The sequence below is a fragment of the Caretta caretta genome, chromosome 1 (assembly GCF_965140235.1).
Source record: "Caretta caretta isolate rCarCar2 chromosome 1, rCarCar1.hap1, whole genome shotgun sequence".
In the NCBI taxonomy this organism is placed as follows: domain Eukaryota; kingdom Metazoa; phylum Chordata; order Testudines; family Cheloniidae; genus Caretta; species Caretta caretta.
Genome location: NC_134206.1, coordinates 192,013,888 through 192,037,808, shown reverse-complemented (window position 1 = coordinate 192,037,808; position 23,921 = coordinate 192,013,888). Strand labels below are relative to the sequence as shown.

The window sequence follows — 23,921 nt, the reverse complement described above, 5'->3', positions numbered from 1 at the left end:
TTAAATGAGACAAACTGTAAGTAGAAACTTCACTGCCAGCCTCCCTTTTTTCTTGAATTACTGTATCCTGCTGTTTCAGGCAAAGTATGGAGGGAAAATCCTATTAATCTGCTGGAAAAATATTGATGAAAGAATAATAGCAGACAAAACGAACAGTAGTAGAAACTTACTAGCAATTAAGAAAACAATGGGATGAATGTTACGGAATAAGGTTCAGTCAGGGCAGTTGAATGTAATATGTTATGGGAACAGTGAAAGCATTTATTTTTTTGTCCAGCCTGTTTCCCACACCATATTTATATCCACCTCTTGATGGCGAGGACAAAAAGGTTACCTAAGTCCGCATGTTAAAATATTAATGAAAAGACTGCTAGAAAGCTGGTCTCTAATGCCTCCCTGATTTTTAAGTACTTAATTGAAAAGTTTGTTTTGAATTTATTCACTTCAGGAAAGAGAATGTTTTATAGAAAATGTCTAAGGAAGAGAATAACTATCTGAACTGGAAATTTTAAAACCACAAAATCTCCTTCACCGCCCAACTTTTAGGCTTCCCACAGACTTTGCCCAGTAGTAAATAACAAGGAGTGAAGTTATTTTTGTGGCGGAAGTTCTGAGCTGAAACCCAATAAATACATAACCCCTACAGCCATCTCTCATTAGCTGCATTATTATAATTCTTAATTCAGTGCTCACAGTGTCGCTCAATCCTGAATTAAGGCATAAATAAAGACAGTCTCCCGGTTCCTAAAAATGTTCAGGCTTTGTTTACATTAGCAAGCTTCATGGCTGTGATTCTTCAGCAGTACAGCTCCACAGGTGCCAGTGTATGTGGAAGCTGCAGTGTAGATGGGGTTCAGGCATTTTTACCACCCTATTTAACACTTAAATAACAGGATGGTAAAAACATGCAATCCATGTGTATGCTGTAGTTGCCACAGATGTGATCATCCATCAAGGGGCACTACTGGAGAACTTACAGCTACAAAGTTTTGGGGTAAATAAGGTCTCGGAGTGTAAGGATCCAATCCCGCAAACATTACTCGAGCCCAGAAAAAGAATAGGTGAAAGGAAGTGAGTGTTTGTCCCAGTGAGGGTGAGGGATGAAGTACCCAGGGGAAGTAAAAGGTAGAGAGGCTGTGGAAAAAAGGCATTCACTCTGAGGTCAGAACTTGATCTAGGGATCCTAAACCTCCTCAGTCTCCTCTTCTTCTCCATCACACCTCAGTTGCTCCTCTTCACCATCCCTGTCTTTGCTGCTTCCTTTTTCCCCATAATTTCTCCCATCCCTATTTATTCTTTACCTCCTTACCATGATCAGGTAAGCAAGGTAAGGCATATTCCCTTTCCTCTTTTATCTTGGGTGGGAAATTTTGATTTTTACCTCCTACCCGTTCCCTTTCACCCACACACTTCTAATCAGAAGGGAGAACCTTTGGTCCCTGGTTTCCCAGAGGGGGCCATGGCGGAGTACGCTACTCAAACAGTGCACTCTATCAGCAGTACACTCAACAGTACCAGCCTAGAACTCAAGAGTGGAGAGAGGAGTGGCAGAGAGTGGGGTTTATGCACAAAGAATGTGCTCAGTTGGAGAAGGGAGGGGCTGCTCGATGAGGAAATACTGGGAGCTTATGGTGTGTGGGGGAGGCTAATGGTCAGAGGTGACAAAGCAGAAGGTTAAGGTCTGTGAGAAATTGTGATGGGTCGGCGGGTGAGAATTCAACAGCCACATTAGCATTTACCTTTTCTTTGCTATAAATATTTATATTTCTCACATGTGGAAGGAGCAAGAGAATGTTAGCAAGGTTTGGGTTGGAACGGCATCAAATTAAGTCGGGGCAGTTCCATTTTTCATGTGGATAGCACAGCACACATGTTCTGCATTAATTACCTCCATAAATTCAGTGAACCTAGCAAACAATGAGAATAGCATATTGGTGACATCAGTGTATTGGAAAATAGAACTGGTTTTAACATCTTGGTTTCCTCAACATGACACTTCTGGAGCTTTCTGATGCTATGAGCATGTTGTTCTCCCAATTCACACCAAAACATTTAACCATTTGCCCTATGGATATATTCTATACATATGGGTAACTGGGTAAGAGCTCAAACATGTCAGTGCAAGTTGAAAGGTTTGGTTCATAAAAGTTTATCCTTCATAACAATCTGTAAGAGAAGAAGAGATTAATGAAATTACGGGAGATGCACTTGTCTGGATGGCCCTCTGAACATAGTTTAATACATAGATAGATCTTACTAATTTCTGAGCTTTTAAAGAAATGGTAAGGGTTTTTTCTTGCCTAAGCAAAATTTGAAAAGCAACTTCTTCTAAAATCTGTAATAATGCCAGTGTGATTCAACAGTCACTTGCCCTATTAGCTGACAAACATTTGGTTATTTGGGTTCTGGTCCTTGTCTCAACAGACTCTGACATCAAAGAGTGACCGATTACCTAAAACTCCCACTGACTTCACTGGGAGTTGTACACATTGAAGACTCTTAGGATCAGGGTCTTCAGTGTGTTTGCAGTGCAGTAATAAGGAAAGTTTCCATGATCTGGGGAACCATTCTAGGTGTGAATGCTACTCCTGATGAAATCTCTGCTTTCTATGGCATCTGCTGCTGTCAAGAGTTCTAGAGGCTGAGGCTATTGTGCTGTTTCTTGAGTTGCTGACATATTTAACAGATATGGGTAGAGTATTGTGATCTAATGCAAAGGGCCCCATCCTATGAGGTGCTATGCTGTGTGTCCTCAATCTCTATTGAAGTCAGTAGAAGGCACACAGCATCTTGGAGATGCTCAGCGTCTCTAAGGATGGGGCCCTTTGTAGATCCCAGCTTTATCAGACCCAAAAAGAGACCCATTCTACAAAACTCCTATTGGTTTCATACAAGGTTTCATACAACTGATTTCCATAAGTTATCTCAAGTAGGGAGTGCAGGCTATGGCCACAGGAAGAATTTTAGGGCTTGATTGTGCAAGGTGCTGAGATCCTTTTGGGAAGTGTTCAGCTCCTATTGAAGTCAGTTGTGTGGCATTTGGCATTTCATAATGTTTGGTCCTTATAGAAGGGTAAACTTGCCTTTTCCTAATTTCACACCTTCCCTAGTTATGTGGACCTGATTCTGAAATCACCCTGGTTTATATCAGTGTAATTCCACTAAAGTGAGCAGAGTTGCTCCTGATTTAACACGGAGTAACAGTAGAATCAGTCCCTAAGTGTTTCGAACTTGAACTTGAAATCAGGTATTAAGGGATTTGGAAACACTAAAAAAGGGGCAGGGGAGAAAATTTGAATGGCAACGTGAATACAGACATATTGTGCCCGTTTGGGTTTGGAGTGCTCATGTGTGCAAGTCTACTTTTTTTTTTTTTTTGTAAGTACTGCTCTGGAGGAGGGAGGAAGAATAGGTTTAATTGACAGGAAATCTTTGTGCATTAGAATGATTTTTTTACACAAAAATAAGTTGAAGGTTTGCATTGCAGTTTGGACCTCATTAGGCTCATCCATTCTTAGTTTTTATATTCCTGGCGTAATGAAAAGAACTGGCAGCATAACAACTCTACAGGAAATAGGAGGCTAATAAAACGGAAACTTTATTAGGCCCATTTGATAAATGTTATGTTCCAGCACACCAATGATGTGTTTTTATACAATTGGAGAGTGAGTTACACACAGTACTAACAGCACTGTACTCCTCTTGTATAAGAGTTTAAGACTGAGAAAAATCAATTTATGTTTCTGGTGGTGATCGTACATAAAAATATTTTCTAGGCAAATTGTCAAAATAACACAGACAGGTGTGAGAAAATCCACCATGTATCTCTGCCAAAACTGCTCTCTACTGACTGGCAAAACATCTACTATTTCAGTGTTGATGCTTTCTGAGTAGAGATGACTACATGTGCCTTTTCTTTTATCCTGGGAGAAATAGGGCATGGTCTTTCTGTGAACCACTGAGTTCAATGGGAATTTGAGGGCATTTGGCACTCTGTAGGATCATGCTCAAAATAGATTAGTTTATACATCAAACTATTTTGCATCTCATGGCTATCCTCTGAACACTCCCCCCCCCCCCCACTGAGATGAGGGGGAAAGTATTTTAGCATGCAGTGAGCTCTCTACGTTTTGCAGTAACAAAATTTTAGTAACTTTAATTCTTGTTTCCAAACGTTTTCAGCGTTATGGGTTTTTTTAAATACAATAATAATATTTTGCTCTTCTACACCTTTAGTGTGAGGATTTCATAGTGTTTAGCACGCCTTTGGGGGGAGGGCACAATTGTCCTTTGTTCTGTACATGTGCAGGGGAGTTAGAAGGATGTAACTTGTCCCTAACTCAGCTGTATAGGCGTTACATCTGGTGGGTCTCAGAGTTGGAAGCAGAACAGCCCTGTGGAACATCTCCATTGCCTGTGCAGGTGGGTGGAGAGTGAATGGGCAGGAGTGAGGAGTGGATAGAGCCTTTGGCTACTAGCTAGCACTGGTTGAGCCAACGAGGGAAGAGGGAGTGAGGAAATGTGTTACTGATCTGAGCCAGCAGCAAAGCACTTTCTGTATGGAGCAATCGTTGAGTCGGGGGAAAATTGTGATTCAATCACAGGTTCCTCCTTAGTCTGGTCCTACGGCATTGCAGTTTATAATCTAGCTCTTTATTTGTGGGCATTTCTGTAGTGCTCATCAGTGTGCTGAGTCCCCTCGTTAAGTGCTTAACAACAGTCCTGTGAGAGAGAATTACAATGAGATTCCTATTTTGGTACCTTCTCTGATCAACCCTAGGAAGAACAGACTACCTGAATCTGGCTCCACCAGGAGTTCGGGAGCATGTTTGCTGAAAAGAATAAAACTGAGGGAAAAATGAAATTCTCTTGCTCCTGAAGTACAAGGCCAATTGCCAGAAGTTGCAAAATATCAATGTTGCAAGATTTGACATGTAACAAAAAGTCAATAAATGATTTAACCTAATATAGAGAACTTACCGTTTTAATAAAAATAGATTTCTGGAACACTAATAATTTGAAAGGTAACTTGACACATCTGAATATGGTTGGGCTGTGCTTTTTATTTGAGTTCATAGCAATAACTTTTGGATTTGGGGCATGGCTTATTTGTTATGTAATAAACATCTTTGCCAGAATGATGGATGCCTGTACCCTCCAGTTTGTTTTCTGTCTCGGTTGCCGCTGCACTCAATTTTACGGCAAGTTGTTTTTGTTTCATTTTTTTGGATGTGGCTTTTTTTTTTTGCTTGTACAGTTCTGTAGTCAGCAGTTTAACCACAGATTGAAAATGGCATTTGCCAAATTTGTAATGCTCTGCACAAAATCCTATTTTGTATTGTTCAACATAAGAGGGGCATAGCAGAAAAACTGCAGTTCTCACTACAATTGTGTGTCTCCCCAAAGGCTATGGCATGGCCTTAATCTGCCAGAAGATTTCCCCCTAAGGTCCACATTTGGAATGAGAACTGTATAGCACAAAAGGCCAAATCTTAGAGGCGCCTGAGCAGGAGAGCATAAGAAATAGCAAGTTTCTACTGGGGTTTCTAGGGCACTTACACCAGTGAAGGATAGGTGGAGTGCAGCATGACCAGATGCCTGACATGTTCCATGTGCCGGAGACTGAGGAGGCAAAGGTGCCAGAGCAACACACTTGGACCGAGCAGACTTCTCCTATACCAGGGGAGTTCTCAGCTGGGCATTTGCAGCATGAACTACGGCCCTTTTATGCCACTTGAGCAGCATAAAGTGGCTCTAATGTCACTACAGAATCTGGACTATTTTGAATATATACTCATGTAAATGAGTAGAGAATCAGGCCCCAAGTCAGCTACTTAAAAGGATTTGGGGCAAGGGTAATTTAGAATCACATGTTGTTTCTGAATGCTGTTACTTGAACAGGGACATAGCATTGGTTAGAACTGTTTATGCCAGAATTCCTAATCTCCAAACCGCTTCCTGTCCATAACCAGAAATTCCATAGAAACCCTTTACCTTATTTTTGACCATCATGATGGTTCGTCCCAGATGTCTGTACACAATGGGGCATGTCTTCACCCTGGCCACAACCCAGCTTGCCTGTTTGCAGTTGCCATTTCCACCCAGAAAACAAACTCTGGGTGCAAATCTGAGCAACTGCAACTTCAGCTCCCTCCCTTCTGCCTGTAATCTGGTAGTTTAGAGGAGCCGACCCTCAGACCTGTACACATAGTTGATTAAGTGTATAAAAATTCAGGTGCGGATTGTCCTGGCAACAGGGAGGCTACCATTCTAAAAATGTATGTAAGTATGTAACAGACTCCGCTCTGTCCCACCCCAAAACCAAATCCTGGCTAGGTTCCTGCTTCAAAGTGCCTTCTTTGCTTCCCAGAGAGTTACACAGCATATTTTGGTTATGAGCATCCTCGTTTTTTGTGTTGGATAGCCACAATAAGGTTTTTTCCCCTTTGCTAGCATTTTTCTAATAACTAATATTATTCCAAATTAACCAGAGCAGACAACATTTATGTGTATGTGGTGTTTTTTTGTAACCGTGTTGGTCCCAGGATATTAGAGAGACAAGGTGGGTGAGGTAAATCTCTCACCAGCAGAAGTTGGTCCAATAAAAGATATTATCTCATCCACCTTGACTTTCTAACATTTACATGGTGTTGTTTTACTTTAACTTGAAAAATGTTTGAGTAGTTGAAAAATCATTTATTTTAGCCAAATCAGTGATCCTTTCTTACCTCACATGACTGGGGAATGTTTAGTGACAAACAAAGCTGCTGTTATCAAATCCTTGTACTTTAGATCTTGAAAATTGACTATTGGCAGGCTCTCTCCTCCAGTTTTTATGAAACACGGGCTACCTCAGGATGATTCTCCTTGGCACAACATTTTGGTTAATTGTTTTTTCTTCAGATGGGGAATGTATTTATTTTGTATTCGGTTTACTATAGAAGTTTGAACCTCACGTCTTCCTTGAAGTGCTGCCTCTTTCAGGTGGAGAATGTGATTCTGATCCCTTCCTAGTTTTCTGCCTAACTCTTTTGTCTTCTGTGAAATTACTCCTGATTTAGCATGGTATACATGAGAACAGAAACAAGTCGATAAATTTAGAGTTTCTGTTGTCAGTGGGCCTGTATATCAAACACATCTCAAACCCGTTCATTTCACTAGTTCCTTGTACTACAATACCTACAAAAATGCAAGCAAGTTTGTATTCCATGTGTGTTATATTCCTGTTCCAAGCTCTGGGAAGAGATTCTTTCTTACAATTTAGCACAGCCTGAACTGAGGTAGCTTATTATGGTTTCTCTTAAATTGGGAAGTCGACTACTCTGGAGCCCAAAGCAGCAGGCAAGGAGGCAAGGCTCTTAGGAAAGAACATGTTGTTAATAGACAGCATTGCAGGCACGTTGCCATATGGCATAAATAGCCATAGCATACTGTACAGTGAACAAGCCCGTTATATGAAAGGACTAAAGCCATTGAATTCCCAAAGCTGGAATTGTGATTGTTGCTCATTTTGTAGATCACTGTGATATTTAAATACTGGCAAGCAGCAAGGTTATGAAGTCCCTCTCACCAATATTTAGCATTGTTTTAAAAACAGTCATGTGTTGTGGACTAGTGCAATGCACTGAGGTATTAGTGAGCTGTTGATTTTTATCTCTGTCTTACAAGAACACTTCTGCGCTCATTTCTCCTTGGTATGATAACTGCCATTCTTTTATGACAATTGTATACCAGTGACACCCTCCACTCCCCAGATGGGGCATAAACATTTTGTAGAGAAAAAAACGGTTTAAAGCAGCAATACCTGGCATTGTCTCTATTCAGCTGGAGTCCACATTACATCTCCCACAGTAACAAACTGACCAAAGAATTAAATATTGCAATGCTAGTAAGGCTGGAGGTTTGAAGGAATGAACAGCAAGTTCTGAAGGCAACATTTTAAATAAGATTCTGGCTCGATAATACCAGCTGGCATGGAAATAGAATCTGTTTCTGAGCACCCTCAGCTCTCAGTGGCATCAGTGAGAGTTGAGGAAGCTGAACATTGTGCAGGACTGGACTCAGCAGGCTTAAATCTCAGAGCACTTAAAACTTGAATAAAATAAACTTCACAACTCTGAGGTAGATAAATAATCCAACCATTTTAGAAGTGTAGAGACACAAAGGCATGGAGAGCTTAAGTGAGTTGCCTGAGATGACACAAGGTGAATCAATGGGAGAACTGTAAAGACACCAAGAGTTATGACTCTCAGTGCCCTGTCATAACCATTAGACACTTCACCCCTCCTTCCTTCCCAAAGTTAGCAAAACAGGGAGGTTAGTAGCTTGATTTTGGACATGCTGTGCATCCACAGATCCTATTGAAATCAACATCTCTGAAAATCAGACAAGATGTTCAGTGCACTTGCAACAGTTTATGCCACCACTGACTTCACTGGAGTGGTTCCTGGTTATGCTAATAGTGTTCTTGGATATAATAATTTCCCATACAGAAAAAAATACTGTCATGTAAATAGCTGCACACCTTATCTACTTTTTTTCAAACTTTATGCAGGTCACCTGATTTTTCATGTTAAAACACATAAGATTCAATTTAAATATATATTTTTTGTTCTTAATTAAGAAGTATTTTAATTGCATATTTAAAAACCTGCTGGTCTGCCCTGATACACACCAGCTGACGGTCTGGCTGGATGTTGGTTTATATTACATTTAATAAGTTAGTCAGGTTGATTTTATAAATCAACATGCTGTCTTAGTATATTACGGTATATTTACCACCCATCTAATCAAATCTTTGAAGTGATTTCATTATGTGGGTCAATAATCTCTATAATCTGACATATTACTTTATTATAATCCAGTAATTCCTTGCAAAAAGATTTAGGCCACAAACATCTAATTCACATTTTTATTTGTCTTTGTCTGTACATTTTATATTCTAGGAAAAGAATTTCCTCCCTCTAGATCTCTAGCATGATGGATCATGTTGTGACACACGATGTCTAGTTGTATCAATCATTTTCCTCTTCCATGCCTTTGTGCCATGCATTGTGCCTGTTGCAGCCTAATAAGGTCTAGCTGAATTAATTGTTTGCCCTGTATTGAAGTACGTGGAAATGAGATTGCATGTTTTTGCTCTTCCTCTGGGCCTTAGGACAAATGAGCTGAATATCTCATGACTTTTTTTTTCCAGTGAGCAAAATATTTATTTTTAAAAAGTAATACGTGGGGGGCAGGTGGGGTGGGAAGTGGTATATTTCTAGATACAGATAAAGATGTTCTGGGGGGAAAATCTCTTTGAAGGCTGTTTCTAGGGGGAAAATGCTCTGTCTTCAAATTCGAGTGAGGTTCTTGATAACCTAAATCTTTTGAGAAACGAAATTATCTCTGTGTTCCTATGCAGTGGAAGCCAGACTGAGATTTTCTGACCTCCAATATGAATCCCATTAGACAACTGATGACTCCACAGAGCAAAGGGCAAGATGTTTTACCAGGACAATCCATATCCCTCAGGTTTTTTTCTTTGACTGTTTTCCACCCGTGCGCTCTTTCTTCTTACCTCCCACCATTTAACAGAGAAAGAGAAATTGGTTGCATTTATAATGAGTGGGGATAACCTGGTTAGTCAAGTGAGGGTCCATAAGGCTTTCTGATCCCTTTCCACCAGAGATGTAACGTGCAGTAGACTTCTCAGTCTCGGCCCCTCCCAGAAAGTGATGGGGGATGTACAAGATTATACAGTACAAAGTTGATCAATAAGCTCAGCACAAAATCAGAATGACGGGTCTGGAGCATAGCTTTTGCCTTCTTGAATTTATCACTATATAAATATTTGCCAGTGTTAGCGAAATGTGTGGGATGCATGTGAAAGTGGTGTGTCTGGTGTTTCTGTTTTGGGGGATGGGAAAAGTGGAAGCAGGGACAAAAGGAACTGGAAGTTAGATGAAGACCTCTATTGCATTCAGTTTGTGCATTCAGCATGCTGCAGATGATAACCTGGCTGCTACTGCTTAATACTGTGCTTTTCAACACCTCACTCCCCTTTGGAAGAATTCCCACTTCCCCCCCAGATGGATACTATTAGCTGATTTGGTTGCTATTTTTACGTCTAAATTGCAGACTCTCTCCTGCTCTGTAATTTGTTTGTTCATTCTAACTTGGGAATAGTGTTCTATAAATGAATGCTATGTACACTAATGGTTAGGATGGGGAAAACTTCAAACATGTCATTTTTATTTGTATTGAGGTAAAGAGGCCAACTCAGACAGCATATCCACACATGCAGATATCAAACATGTGTCTGAAAGGAATGCAGCTGAGCCACTTGGACATGCAATCAAGTTAACTCCTCAGCTGTGAGGTGTAGGTTAAAGCGAGTGTAGGTTATAACCACAGGCCGTTTTACCTAGTGATAGCCATAAAATCATAAAATGCACTGGAAAATCCAATGTGCTAGGGGTGAGTAGCTTATCCTCCCCCACATATCTGTCATACCTGTATGCTTCCCTTGTTTATGTCTTGCCCTGAAACTCCATTTATTCAAATAATAATACCTAGCTTGGGTGGGGTGCAACCAGGCTAGTTGCTGGTGTCCCCTGTGGCCAGTTTCTAGTGTGATTAAGGGGATAAAATGAACAGCTCCCAGAGGTAAAAGACCTGGGATTTTGCTGATGGACTTGAAGCTCAGGAGATCGGGTGAGACATTGTGGTCCTTGTGGGCCGAGGTTGCCATCATTCTGCACCCTCTGCCCCCTCCTTGTATGAAGCTATGATGTTTCATACTCAATTGTGGTAATTGCTGGCTACTGAGAATTTTTTAATGGCAACCATGGTAGGTACCATCTGAAATAAGTGGAGTGCTATGCTCATCATTAGTCTGATAGAAGTGAGTTTGTGAAGAATGGCAGTTGGAGCTGGGCAGGAGACCGCCGGGACCTAAATGCTTAGTCAGGATGATTGGTGGATTTGCTTTGCTGTCAAACACTCTGACACAGATGCCACAGCTCCCTGGAGCCCAAGCTATGGAAGAGGGACAGCAGATGTTTCCTCCTTGGCCTGGTGGATCAACACTTTATGGCAAGGGAGCAGATGCTGCAAGCGTCTGAGTACAGACCTGGTCCTTATGCTGCAATGGTGCCAGCAGAGTTAATACTGGAGTAGCATGGGAAAGTGTCCTACCGTGGTGGACGAAATAAGGCAGCCCTTCCCAGAAACCCACTACATCTACTTTTGTGTAGATTAAACTAAAAAAATAAAAGCATGCAACCTCTACGGTTTGATTGGAAATGTGTACTCACCAGAGGTGCCTTCCCCGGCATCATGCTCCGCTGCCAACTGGTCCTGTGAGGGGGTGGGTTCCAGGATTAAAAACAGTACTTGGCTGTCGGAGAGAATGGATCCTCCACTTGCCTGCCTTGCACTCTCCTCCTCCTCTTCCTCATCAACAGTGTCCTCCTTGTTGTTGCTCGAGGTCGCCTGGGGCTCTTGGGAGTTATCTATGGAGTGTTTTGGGGTAGTGGTGGGGTTGCCACCAAGAATAGCATGCAGCTTCTCATAAAAGTGGCATGTCTGTGGGGCAGAACCAAAATGACTGTTTGCCTCCCTTGTCTTCTGGTACGCTTGCCGAAGCTCCTTTATTTTCACGTGGTGCTTCTGCATGTCCCTGGTGTAGCCCTTCTCACCCATGCCCCACGCAATCTTGGCATAGATGTCAATATTTCTTCTGCTGTGTCGGAGCTCTGCCTGCACAGACTGTTCTCCCCACACAGCAATAAGATCCACCACTTCCTGTGTACTCCATGCTGGAGCGCGTTTGCGACCTTGAGTCTCCATGATCAGCTGTGCTGGTGAGCTCTTCATGCTGATCAAACAGGAAATAAAAATGCAAAAGTTCCCAAGGCTTTACCAGGGGAGCAGCTATTTCCTGTGTACCTGGCTGACGTGCAGTGGAGTTGAAAGTGCTCTCCAGAGCGGTCACAGCGGAGCACTGTGGGACACCTCCTGGAGGCCAATTCATTCGAATTACACAATGCAGTGTCTACACTATCCCCATGTCGACCCATAGATGTTGAATCAAGCGCTATGCCTCTCACAGAGGTGGAGTACAGAAGTCAACTTTACAGGCCACTTAGGTCAGCGGAAAGGACTTGGTAGCGTAAACACATACAATATTAGTTCAACTTAACATGGTTTATTTAATCCTAAATTTGTAGTGTAGACCAGGCCTTAGAAAAAATGAAATAAGTCAGAATGTAATTTTCTTTAAAAATGGGTATGTAATTGTCACGGAAGTACTTTTGTTTTCACAGACTGGAGAATAACTCATTCACTATGGAATAATACAATTTCAAAAATATATGTATATCCTTATAATGATGTATTGTTTTTGTCTATTTCTGAGATCATACATCCGTCTTTTCCCACCCCTTTTTTCCCCTGTGTGGTACCTTTAAAAAAGTTTTAATTGCTTTATTTTCTTAGTAATGGCCATAATTAAATAGCAAGTCATGAAGGATGCCAAAATTAATACAGATAGCTCTACTTAACAGATTTATAGATAATTTCAGGGTTTTCCCCCCTCCTAATCCCATTCCTCTCCTTTCTCTGAGCACCAATGCCTACACCATCTGGTCCAGAGAACAGTGACAACCCTTCAGGCTTAAAAACAGAAGAACCCTACAACATTACTGCCTAGATTACAGTGGTTATTTCTTTTTGAAAGTCACATCATACTGAGATGTTAAAACTCCCTTGTATATAGAATGAGATTTCTTCCTTTTGTCATTGTCAATAGTTTTTATATTTAAAACAAAAATCCCAAATTGTAAATGATAAATATTAGAGATGCATGGATCCCTGTTGTTGTGTATTAATATGTCTCATTGACTGGTGCTAATGTTAAGACTGACAATGACTCTTTGTCACTAATGTGTGTTGGCTCATCTGTCCTGGTTCACGTTAATAAATAAATGTGTAGTTTGTGGAGCCATCTGATCAGTTATTTCACTTGACTAGAGTCTACAAATAAAACTTGCTTTTGTTTTTGCAAAATAGCAGTATCAGGGAATAATGGGCTTTATTGGATCTATTTTAGAGCTTAAAAAAAACTTATTTAATTAACTAGATAGTTTACATTTCAAAGGTATTCCAAAATAAAATCTGCACTCTTCTACAGAAGGTTAAAAGAAAAAGGATAACCCTGATGATAGCTATCCAGTGGCAGTCATCTTTAAGAAGTTTTCTTGAAGTTAAAGCACCGTGGTTTAAAAATATCTAATATTTTATTTAATATAATTCTGGAAAATACTCCATTAGTGCAAGATGATTTGGAGAATCAATCTGATCAGAAGGCAGAAAGGGTAAAGCCCTTAGTCAGCATTTATTATTTATTTTTGTATGCTGAGAAAAGTGTATATGGGAAAATGTAAGCTTTTAATCAAAGATTTAAATATTCACATCTCACCTATGTAGTTAGATGCATTGACACAAATTTCAGGCATATGAGGGGAGAACCTTGCATTGTATGCTGCAGATAGAACAGCTCAATTTCCTCCCTCCTCTCCCTTCCCCCCAGCCGTCTCGCTGTAATGATTTGGACAGAGATCCATCCATTGCTTAGTTTTGCCAATTGTTTTAAAAGTTCTACCTCCTCTGTACTTACAATGTTTTAATATAAACAAGCTGATCCTTTCATCTCTTTCGTAGTAAACCGTCTGACCACCTGAACAAATCAACGACTTCACGAGGCCCCCAAATAAACACATCTTTTAGTAGAGAGTAACTGTGGTTAAAGGGACAGAGGCAAATGAAACTCATTCTTCTTCTTTTTGTCTTCTTTTATAGTTAATCTGCTGGATTCAAAAGCAATTCAAGGGGAGCTGGGCTGGATCTCCTACCCATCACATGGGGTGAGTTCACTAGACTGTGAAATGGGAAAGTGCTGCTACAGATCAATGTGCTATTTAACTATTGTTTCCTCTTCAGACAACACTATGCTGGGGCCCTTTGGAGTGTCAAAAATAGTCTATTCTAAATTCGAAATTATGGTTTGTGCTGTATTAGTATGTTACCTTTTCATTAGAACATACATCATACTGCATGTAATCCCCATGGTGAGGTCATCCTTAATGAGAAGAATTAAAGGGGTGGGGCTTCCCCATTTTATGCAAATTGTCTTTAAATCTTCCTCCCTGTATGATGTGCTTTTCTAATATGTAGTGTGGAACTATTCTTCTTAGTGATGCTTTTAGATGAAACTAGAACTGACATGGAAATGTGTAGACCAATTTTCAGTAGATGTCACAAATGTCTATTTTATTGTTTTTTGTTTTTTGGGGTTTTTTTGCTGACGTGGTAAAGGTGCTGTTCTCTCTGTGGTAAAAGTTAGGCAAATATCTGGATACATTTCTTTGTGTGTTTTCTTGTACATTTTCTAATATTGTCTAGAACAAATTCAACTGGATCTCTTATTTGTAACTGAAATTGTCTAGTGTTAGGATTCTTACACTTCTAGCTTTTAAACTTTTTGAAGCAAAAGAGACACGTATAAATTCTGTTTGATTGAGTTTTTTTAAATACTTGATTTATGGCTTACCAAACATTTACCTCTTTATTTGTTATTATTATTACTGAAGGAGCGGTCAGCCATTTGATAGCTGAAACTTTATGATTTTCCAGTAGGTAAAAGAAACTCCAGTACTCCTGTTTCACAGTGGAGGATGGTTCACTTGAGTACATTTTTAAAAAGATTCTTTGCACAGTCAATTTTAAAATCCCAAGTAATGAAGCTTTCTCACTGTCCAATGGGAAAGTAATCCACAGCTTAATATATGTCTTAGTCAGAAAGATTCCCCCTTATATTCAGTCTAAATATTCCTTTCTTTATTTAGTTCCATTATGCCTCATTGTGTCATGCTCCTGGGTACCATACTAAATTATTCCTCTCCATTCTTGGTGTTCACCCCATCCCTTCCCAACTGTAAATTAGAAGAACAATGTACAAAAAAAGAGCCATTTGGAAATCTAATACTCTTTTTATTGCTGTTTGAGTAATTGAATGTGACAGTAAAGCACCTGGGGCCAAATTCTCTCCTTGGATTTGGTGGAGTCTTTACTTGGCGTTGCACACATGCATCTGAGAGCTCCGTTTGGCACACAGCAGATGAAACAGTGCAATATGTTTTAATTGGGCCAGAGCTCTGTGTTCCTTTTCCTTCCAGATTATTGGTAGTTTTGATTAAAAATGTTACTTAAATAGCCATTTTGCTTCTTGCTCATGGAGATATTAGACTATAGATTGAAGGTACTTCCATCTCCTATTTTACTATGGGTGATCCATTATCCATACTTCAGGGATCACTCATCTTTATCTGAATGCATCCGATGAAGTGAGCTGTAGCTCACGAAAGATTATGCTAAAATAAATTTGTTAGTCTCTAAGGTGCCACAAGTACTCCTTTTCTTTTTGCAAATACAGACTAACATGGCTGCTACTCTGAAACCTGTCATCTTTATCTGCCTTTCTTCCTACCACACCTTGAGTTTGACCGAATGCCCAATCTTCTAGAGTATCCAAAACATCACTATCCTGTGATTCATCAGCTTGTTTGGAGGAGGCAGTGGTATGATTTGAGTCAGGATTCTGGCATGTCTGAGGGTGTAAGATGACTCACATGACTAACATGGGAGTGAGAAGTTATTAGTGTGTGAAGTCTCAGATTTCAAAGTTCTGTTGGGCAGTTAAAATATTAATAAAAAAATCTGACAAAACTGCTCATTTGTCAACTTTATTCTGCGCATCTGTTTTGTTTTATGGATGTTCCCTGTCATCACTCAGCGTTCTCTGTGGGAGCCACTGGGCGCTGAGCACTCCTAAAAAGCAGGCCAGTGGCCACTTCTTTAGATATCTAAATGGGAACTGCTGAGTGCTGAGCTAGAAAATCTGACCTCAGGCCTCCCTATAAATAATGCAGCGTTAATTGTAGTTCAGTGTGTGGTGTTCTGCACTTTCCCCTATCTGAATTTGTTTGAAATCCATTGAATTATGACATGGTACATACATAAATGAAATGATGGGTACACAGAATAGTTAGTTTTCAAACCATCGGTATTGACAGGAGACTTTTTTTTTAAATCAGATTTTTCATTTCCCAGGATGATCCATTTTTAACTGCTCAGTATAATGAGTTTTCAATAGGATCTGCTCGGTGCTGAATGCTTCTGAAAACCTGGCCAATACACTTAGATGCCTAGATGGTAGTGTACTATTTTAAAAATCTGCCGCCAATTGTGTGTTCTGATCATCATGTCAAAATCTGGCCCCTGGTTTTAATGCAAGCCTGGGAATTGTGAACGCCACAGTTCTGCTTCTAGTTCTGTGAGTGACTCCTTCAGTAGCTTTGGGCAAGTCGTCTTAGTCTACTTCTCCATCTGTACATTGGAAATAGCAACACTTGTTTCTCTCCCTCACAGGACAGAATTAGTTAATGTTTATGAAGTGCTCTGCGAATAGCTAGTGTCCTGGAAATGCTAAATAGTATTGTTTGTATGATCACAATGCCTTAAAATAATAGTTTAAAATGTTTATACAAAGAAAATCTCTGTGTGTCCAGATGGGACCATGAATAAGTGTTTGGATTATACTATTCCTCTTCCTACTCATCCCACTCCAGAATGAAAAGTTTCCAATGGTTATTGTCAGACTGTTCAATAAGCAACTTTTGGTGAGTTGGGTGTACAGGACAGAACTTCCCAGCTATTTCCTAGCTCATCAGTTTCTAGTCTCCATTTTGTATTTTTTTTCGAAAGCCTCATTTGGTTCTTTTGGCAGCCTCTCTGCTCTACTCCGCTTCTGCATTGATCTCCCTGCAGCTGTGCCTCTCCTGCCTTGGAGGCCTAAAGCAGCAAGAGGCAAAGCAGCTGGCAGAGGAATGATACAGGGCATCATGATGGCTGTAAGAAAAATAGACTTGCTAGATTACTCTACCAGGACTCTCATATCCCATAGAGCAATTTTTTTAGCCTTTGCAAGTCAGTGTTGGTTTGGGTAAGTCTGCCTAAGCTTTTCCTGTATGTGCGGTTCCTACCTACCATAGTATCCCTGGGGAACAAAACTGTACAATACACATAGAATTGTACTGATGTGCTTCTAAAATAATGAGATTCTTAGGTTGAAGTCACAGAATAGTAAATTCACTTATATCTCTTATCTTGGTGTGATTGTGGTACATAACCAGGCCCCAAACTGTGTTCCTTTACATGCTGTGATATTTTAAGCTTAAAATTTTAAATATAAATTTTAAAAAATAGAAATAGAGAAAGAAAGTACTATGAACTGTGCCATAAAAGTGATGTAATAATAGGAAAGTTAAATGGGAGTGGAAACGTGAAACATCCTTTTCATAGTCCTTTTATTTATACTGGTTTAATTAAACCCTGTAAATACAGCTGCATCTGTCTTCCAGTTAACTAAAATATGAACTTAAACTTCAGTGGAAAAAACATGATACTAAAGACGTCGCATCGTACTGAAGCATTGCTAATCGTGAGGTAGAGATTTACAAGGTAAAGCTAACAGAGCTACACTTGAGGCTGTGATTCACAAATGAGGATGCTGGTATTGTGCCAGCTCTTTTCCAAGATCCAGCAGTATTCCCATCAGAAGCCGTGAATGTCAAGATGCTGAGGAGGGTTACTTGTATAAATAACCCCCCATCCAGTGATTTATCAAAAGGTATCTCATAGAGATTTTTCAGGTTAATCATTTTACCCGATTCTAGAAAATGACTCGAAGTGATTGTCATGCTCAGTATTCTGTGGTACATCTCATTCTAAAATCTGATTTTACTTGGGGTTATATAACAGAAGCGTTGAGAAATTCCTGAATATTTATGTTAAGATTTATAGCTCATTGGTATTCAGAGATCTGTGTGTCCCACATAACTCCCTGATGGCAGTGTTTCAGACCCCTGGTTAATAATATGGCCCTGTAAGACCGTGATCATTCCTTGAGCCATCCCCCACACCCCGTAATCTTGGCATCAGTGACACCGATCTGGTCAAACTCATTCAGACCAGTTCAAGATAAAACCTTGGCCCATCCAGACGGCAAAGCAACTGCTTTGAAAAATAGAATAGCTGGGTTTGCTTATATCTGAATGTGATCGGCAGCAGCCACAAAGCCTGTATCCTGTGCTGCCACCACTAGCACCTGCCTCTGCAACCTTTTTGTCCTGTCAGTCAAATACCCGCTCCATGTCTGTAGATTTCATTGAACGGGGAAAAAGGAAGAGCTGCTTAGTCTTTACAGAGTATATTATTGATATGCTGATTAAGCATAACGCAACTGATCATTAACTGCAATTCACGTAAATTACAGCAGCACAGATGTTGGGGGGGTTGGGAAGATAAAAAAGCAAGTGACTTTTAATAATATACAATACAAACGGGATGGATAATTCATGCAGGACAAAAAGAGTAGAGTCCAAATCCCGTTCTGCATATTCATGTGAGTGGTCATATTGGTTTCAGGGTGATTTTTTGCATAAATAGGCTGACTAGGATTTGGCCCTAGGTTAGTGTTCTTTGGTTTGGTAATCATTAATCTCAGATACCTTCATGTACCCGCCTCATGACATGACCTGAATATAAAAGGTACTAGATGTACTACAGTATCATTAGGGCAGGGCCTAATCTTTAAATGTTACCATTAATGTTTTTTGGCTGTGAAAATGTATTAGTTTTCTCTATGGTTCACAGGAAAAAAAAAGATAAAACCAGTTCTTGTATTTTCTTTCTGTTACTAACCATAGAAAAGAAGCACTCCTTGCATATATGGTTAATATGCCTTACCTATTTGTGCATACATTTGTCTTGCATATAATCACCATTAATAAATTATGGCCAAAATTTTCAAACTTTGGGTGCCTGAAGTAAGGCACTTAAATCTATAGGTAGCATTTATGATCCCTGAGTACCTGCAGCTTCACGCTGACTTTACTGGGAGCTGTGGTTGCCAGGACCGGCTCTAGGCACTAGCAAAGCAAGCACGTTCTTGGGGCGGCACAATTCCAGGGGCGGCATTCTGGTCACCCTTTTTTGGGGGGGGGGTGGGGGTGGGGCTTGAGCAGTTGCGCTCTCGGAGCTTGGGGAAGCAAAAAACCTAGAGCCGGCCCTGGTGGTTGCTCAATACTGCTGAAATTCAGGGGACTTACTGAGGTCCCTAATTATAGATTAGGGGACTTACTATAGACACTTGAACATTTTGGCTTGTGTGCCCATTTATCCCTTGCCCTCACACTCATGGCATTTGGAAGAGAGAACTTACAGATCCCAATTAGGGAGCCTGTGGCAGGGAGAGAAGAACAGCATTTCCCACTCCTGCAAAATGTGGGTTGCCCAATTAGGGCTAGATCCTGCACATTACAGTCAGTGAGAGCTTTTCCATGGACTTTAATGGGAGCAGGATCAACCCTTAATGAGAATGAGGAAAATGGCTTATTTCAGATTTTTCAAAAGGCTGAAAATAGTCTGTCATATTGGAATCTGGTCCCACATCCCTGTTCTGTGTCTCTCAGGAATTTATATGGACCGCCCCCATCATTGTCATCTTGGCACGCCTCACAATCTGTGATGAACTTATCCTCACAACACCCTGATGAGGGAGAGAAGGGCTAGTATCTCCATCTTACAGATGGGGAAATGAGTCACAAAGAAGCTAACTGAGTTGCCAAGGTCACATTAGAAATCTAGGGTGCAGCAGAGACTCGAACCCAGGTTTCCCAAGTCTTGGGCAAATGCCTTAACTTCAGGGAGGTTAAGGAATAAACTAACAGGCTCCCAACAGGAAAAATATTCAAAGACACAAATTCAGCGCTGGGTCCTTTATTCATGCTAGTAGTTCCCTTCTCTTCACTGACTTAGACCCATGAAGTCCCACTGAGGCCCTGATTCATGAAAGCCCTTGAGCATGTGCTTAACTCTACCCTTGTTCAGCATTGATTCTATCCACTGATTTCAGTGGGACTTTTTTAAACACATGCTTCAAATTAAGCACATGCTTAATCAAGTTTTGCTGAAGTTGTGCCAGAATAAGGAAGGGCTATGTGTGCTTTTCCTGAGACCTTTTCCTTTTAAAAGGATGCTGTAAAAAGACTCCCCGCCCCCCCACCCCCTTTCCTCTTGGGAAAAAACAATATTTCCATCACACCAGAGTGCTAACTTTGAAATGACAGCCCCCAGCTAAACTTGCTCTGTTTCCTGTCTTTAGCTGACATACTTGGCACATGACACCATCTTCAATTTCTGGTCTTTTTCATGGGATTTGAGAGAGAGAGAGAGAGGAAGAGGAATCTGTGTAAAATATCCCTTTGGTTGTCATTCCTAACTAGATGTGGAGGAAGGAGATCTTTGTGGTTGTATTTGCCTTTAGCAAAAGAAGTCCTTGGTGGGTAGTTTGATCAATTGGTAAAAAGCCAATTGATCAAACAACCCACAGGGAAGAGACATCCACCTAGATACATTTTTCTTCCAATATTGGCATCAAAGAAGCAGAGTAGTCTAGCCACTGTGAGATCCTTGGTGCCCAAGGGAGTCCTGAGAGCTTGGATACAGCATGGATCCAGATTGGGTCCTTGTCTTTGATAGCAGTCTCTCAGATGAAAAAGGACAAGCTTCATCTGCATTTTTATTTATTTATTTTCATATTGCAATGTAAATATTTATTAATTATGAAAAAGCTATTGCAGAGATGGGTCATTTCACAGCAGATCAAGGATTGGGGGAGCAGGTGATTGTGTGAAAACCTTTAGAACTATCATATGATCCCATGGAGGAGATTAATTTTAGTCTTCTAGGTCTAAGTTGCTAGGCATTTAAAGTTGACTGATACCTTGGTCTCAGATTCACTCTTTGGCCTTGGACAAGTAACTTATCCTCTCACTTTTTCCCCTGCGTGAAAAGGAGATAGTACTTACACAACTCAGCTGCGTGTTGTGTGCTTTTTTATGAAACATTAGTAAAGTACTTCAAAAATTAAGTAACTAATCATGAATGCTAAATATTGTGTAAGACAAAAAAATAAAATAGAAAATATCTACTTTATTGTTAAATATTTAAGCCTACTTCAGAATGGAAACAGGATGTGTTTTACTGTCTAAAATAGTGTGTCTGCTTATTCTCTAGAGGTTATTGAGCTCTTATTAAAAATTACGCGTTTGTTTTTTAGGTTCTCAATGTTATGCATGAATTCTGGTTTCCTAACAATTGTATACATTGTATACTGTCATTTTAGCTTTCAGTGCTTGTGGATGATATCTGAAATGCAGACAGAGTATTTTGACAACTGGTTGTCAGAAAAAAACCATCTGGGATTCTGTCTTTGTGAATCACACACTATATTGTTCCTTCATATGCTGAATAGTTGATTGAGGGAAATCAACTTTTTTGACATATGTGTTCTATGATTCTTGGTCACTTGGAAATGTGCTGTTTCGGATATATCTTAAATATAGCATTTTCACCTTTGGGCTGATCTTCTGATTAAATTTGAGAGCAGTGTTACAATTCATACCCTACATATTTTTTCTTCATTTCCTTGAAACTATGTATAAATGTGTGTGTAAATTCTCATTCCTTTGGATTGAAACTTCATTTTCAATATTAAGGCAGATTTTAGTGTTTCTCACCCGTAAAGTGAAGACTTTTGCTTTGTATTTCCATGAAGCTTTTAAAATTTCTCTCAGTATTTTAAACTAAAATGTCATTCATTTAAATTGTCACAGCCATGAGTCAGATTGTGAAGATGAAATTTTTGAGTCGGTGTTTTCTTCATTTTATTAAATGATAGCTGAAGTCAGAGTCATGTCTATACTGTAAACTCTTCCTCTTCAAGGCTACTATACTTTAGAGCTTTAACCGTAGGATATGCAATACAATTTTTTTTAAATTGTTTGAATTCTGATGCGTAAGCCTAATGGCAGTATCACTCTTTATCAGATACATGTTTGCAGCTTCTGTTGAAGTGAATGGAAACCATGCACGTACATTCAAGGACAGACTTCTTGGGTACATTAGTCAGCTTTGATGCTTTTTGACCAGTATATTAACTTCAGTTGCTAAAACCAGTTTTTAGAATAAAAAGTCCAAGCCAAGGTTTACAAGTTAGAAAACGACATCATCATCATTTTTAGCTGGAGCTGAATGAAAAAGAGGAGGTGGGGAAATAATTTGAAAACATTTTGACATTCATATAGATTTGTGAATTATTTTTCCAGTGCTATGGAATGAGTGAATATTAATGAAAAACCTCTCATTAAAATGTTTGAAAAACTGCCAAATTCATTGTATAAACTATTGGACTGCTTAGTATATTCTAATCTTAATCTGTGTTCCTTTGATTATTAAACTGACTGATTTACAAATTCAATCTGATTATAGGAATGTTTGTATCTTGCCACGTTTTTTGATAACTCTTTGTGGAGTAATAGAAAATTCATTTTTATTCCAATTCAAATTTGCTCTTTCCCACAGCAATGATCTCCTATTATTATTTTCCTTTTGGACATTAGCCTTTTCAGTTCATTACCACGCTGCTTCAAATTATTTGCTGCATTTCTATTTTAAAAAAAGAATATTACACAAACAAAAAAGCAGATAAGCATAGAGGAAGTGCAATTCCCTTATTTAGTTTTGGGGGGAAATATTGAAAGTCCATCCTATTTCATTAGTTATGCAATCAATCATTCTGCTATTTGTATTATAGGTTGTTGCAGGTTGGGTATCATTTTTCTCTGGTTTCAAGAAATGCAAGTTTCAACTTCCATTCCAAGCCCTAAATAAAGATTTTATTTGGAACTAGGATTGTACACATTCCAGAGTCCCATTTTTCCTTTGAACTTCAAAGCTTAGAAAGTGTATAATTTCCTTTGTGGGCAGGAATTTTATTTCTGTCAGTCTGTCAGGATAAATTCAGACCGTTTGTGGTAAGTTATCAGAAAAGAGATGACCATTGAATGTTTTTCTCTTTCTAAAGGAATGTTTTACCTTTACGTTTCTAATGTCTCCAATTCTCTGTTGTGCAGAATTTATTTGCATAAAATATAATAACTAAATACTAAAGATGATTGGGAAACAAAAAGAAAAACATGGTGTGTCATATAGTGTCTTAAATGCGAAGAGTAGATCATATTTGTGACAGGACTACTCTGAGAAAGATTAGGGAAAAATAAATGTTTTCTAACAAGTTGAGCCACAAAACTGATGGCTATAATTTCTACTAAAAATCCCTTGTAAATTTTTTTTCTCTTGATAATGTTGCTGTTACTGCCTCATAACTTTTACCATCTAATTTGTTTGTCTGTGGCTAATTAATCTAATTTTCTAAAATGTCAATAATATCTTTAAAATTAAATGTCTCTCCACAAACAAGTAATCCAGTCACTTGTGAGGACTAGTTTGCATGTGTCGTAGCTGACTTGTGTCATAAATATAAAGGGAAGGGTAAACCCCTTTGAAATCCCTCCTGGCCGGGGAAAGCTCCTCTCACCTGTAAAGGGTTAAGAAGCTAAAGGTAACCTCGCTGGCACCTGACCAAAATGACCAATGAGGAGACAAGATACTTTCAAAAGCTGGGAGGAGGGAGAGAAACAAAGGGTCTGTGTGTCTGTCTATATGCTGGTTTCTGCCGGGGATAGACCAGGAATGGAGTCTTAGAACTTTTAGTAAGTAATCTAGCTAGGTATGTGTTAGATTATGATTTCTTTAAATGGCTGAGAAAAGAATTGTGCTGAATAGAATAACTATTTCTGTCTGTGTATCTTTTTTGTAACTTAAGGTTTTGCCTAGAGGGGTTCTCTATGTTTTTGAATCTAATTACCCTGTAAGATATCTACCATCCTGATTTTACAAGGGGGATTTCTTTA

The 23,921-nt window shown here is 39.5% G+C and overlaps 1 protein-coding gene across 3 annotated transcripts in view; it reads left to right on the top strand.

Moving 5' to 3' along the window:
* The window catches only part of EPHA3 (EPH receptor A3), a 311,971-nt gene that overhangs the window by 7,046 nt on the left and 281,004 nt on the right, over nt 1–23,921 (top strand). For all 3 annotated transcript variants that reach the window (XM_075118146.1, XM_075118145.1, XM_075118150.1), the window contains exon 2: nt 13,846–13,910. In XM_075118146.1, coding sequence (XP_074974247.1) covers nt 13,846–13,910 — 65 coding nt within the window. The remainder of the gene's footprint in view (nt 1–13,845; nt 13,911–23,921) is intronic.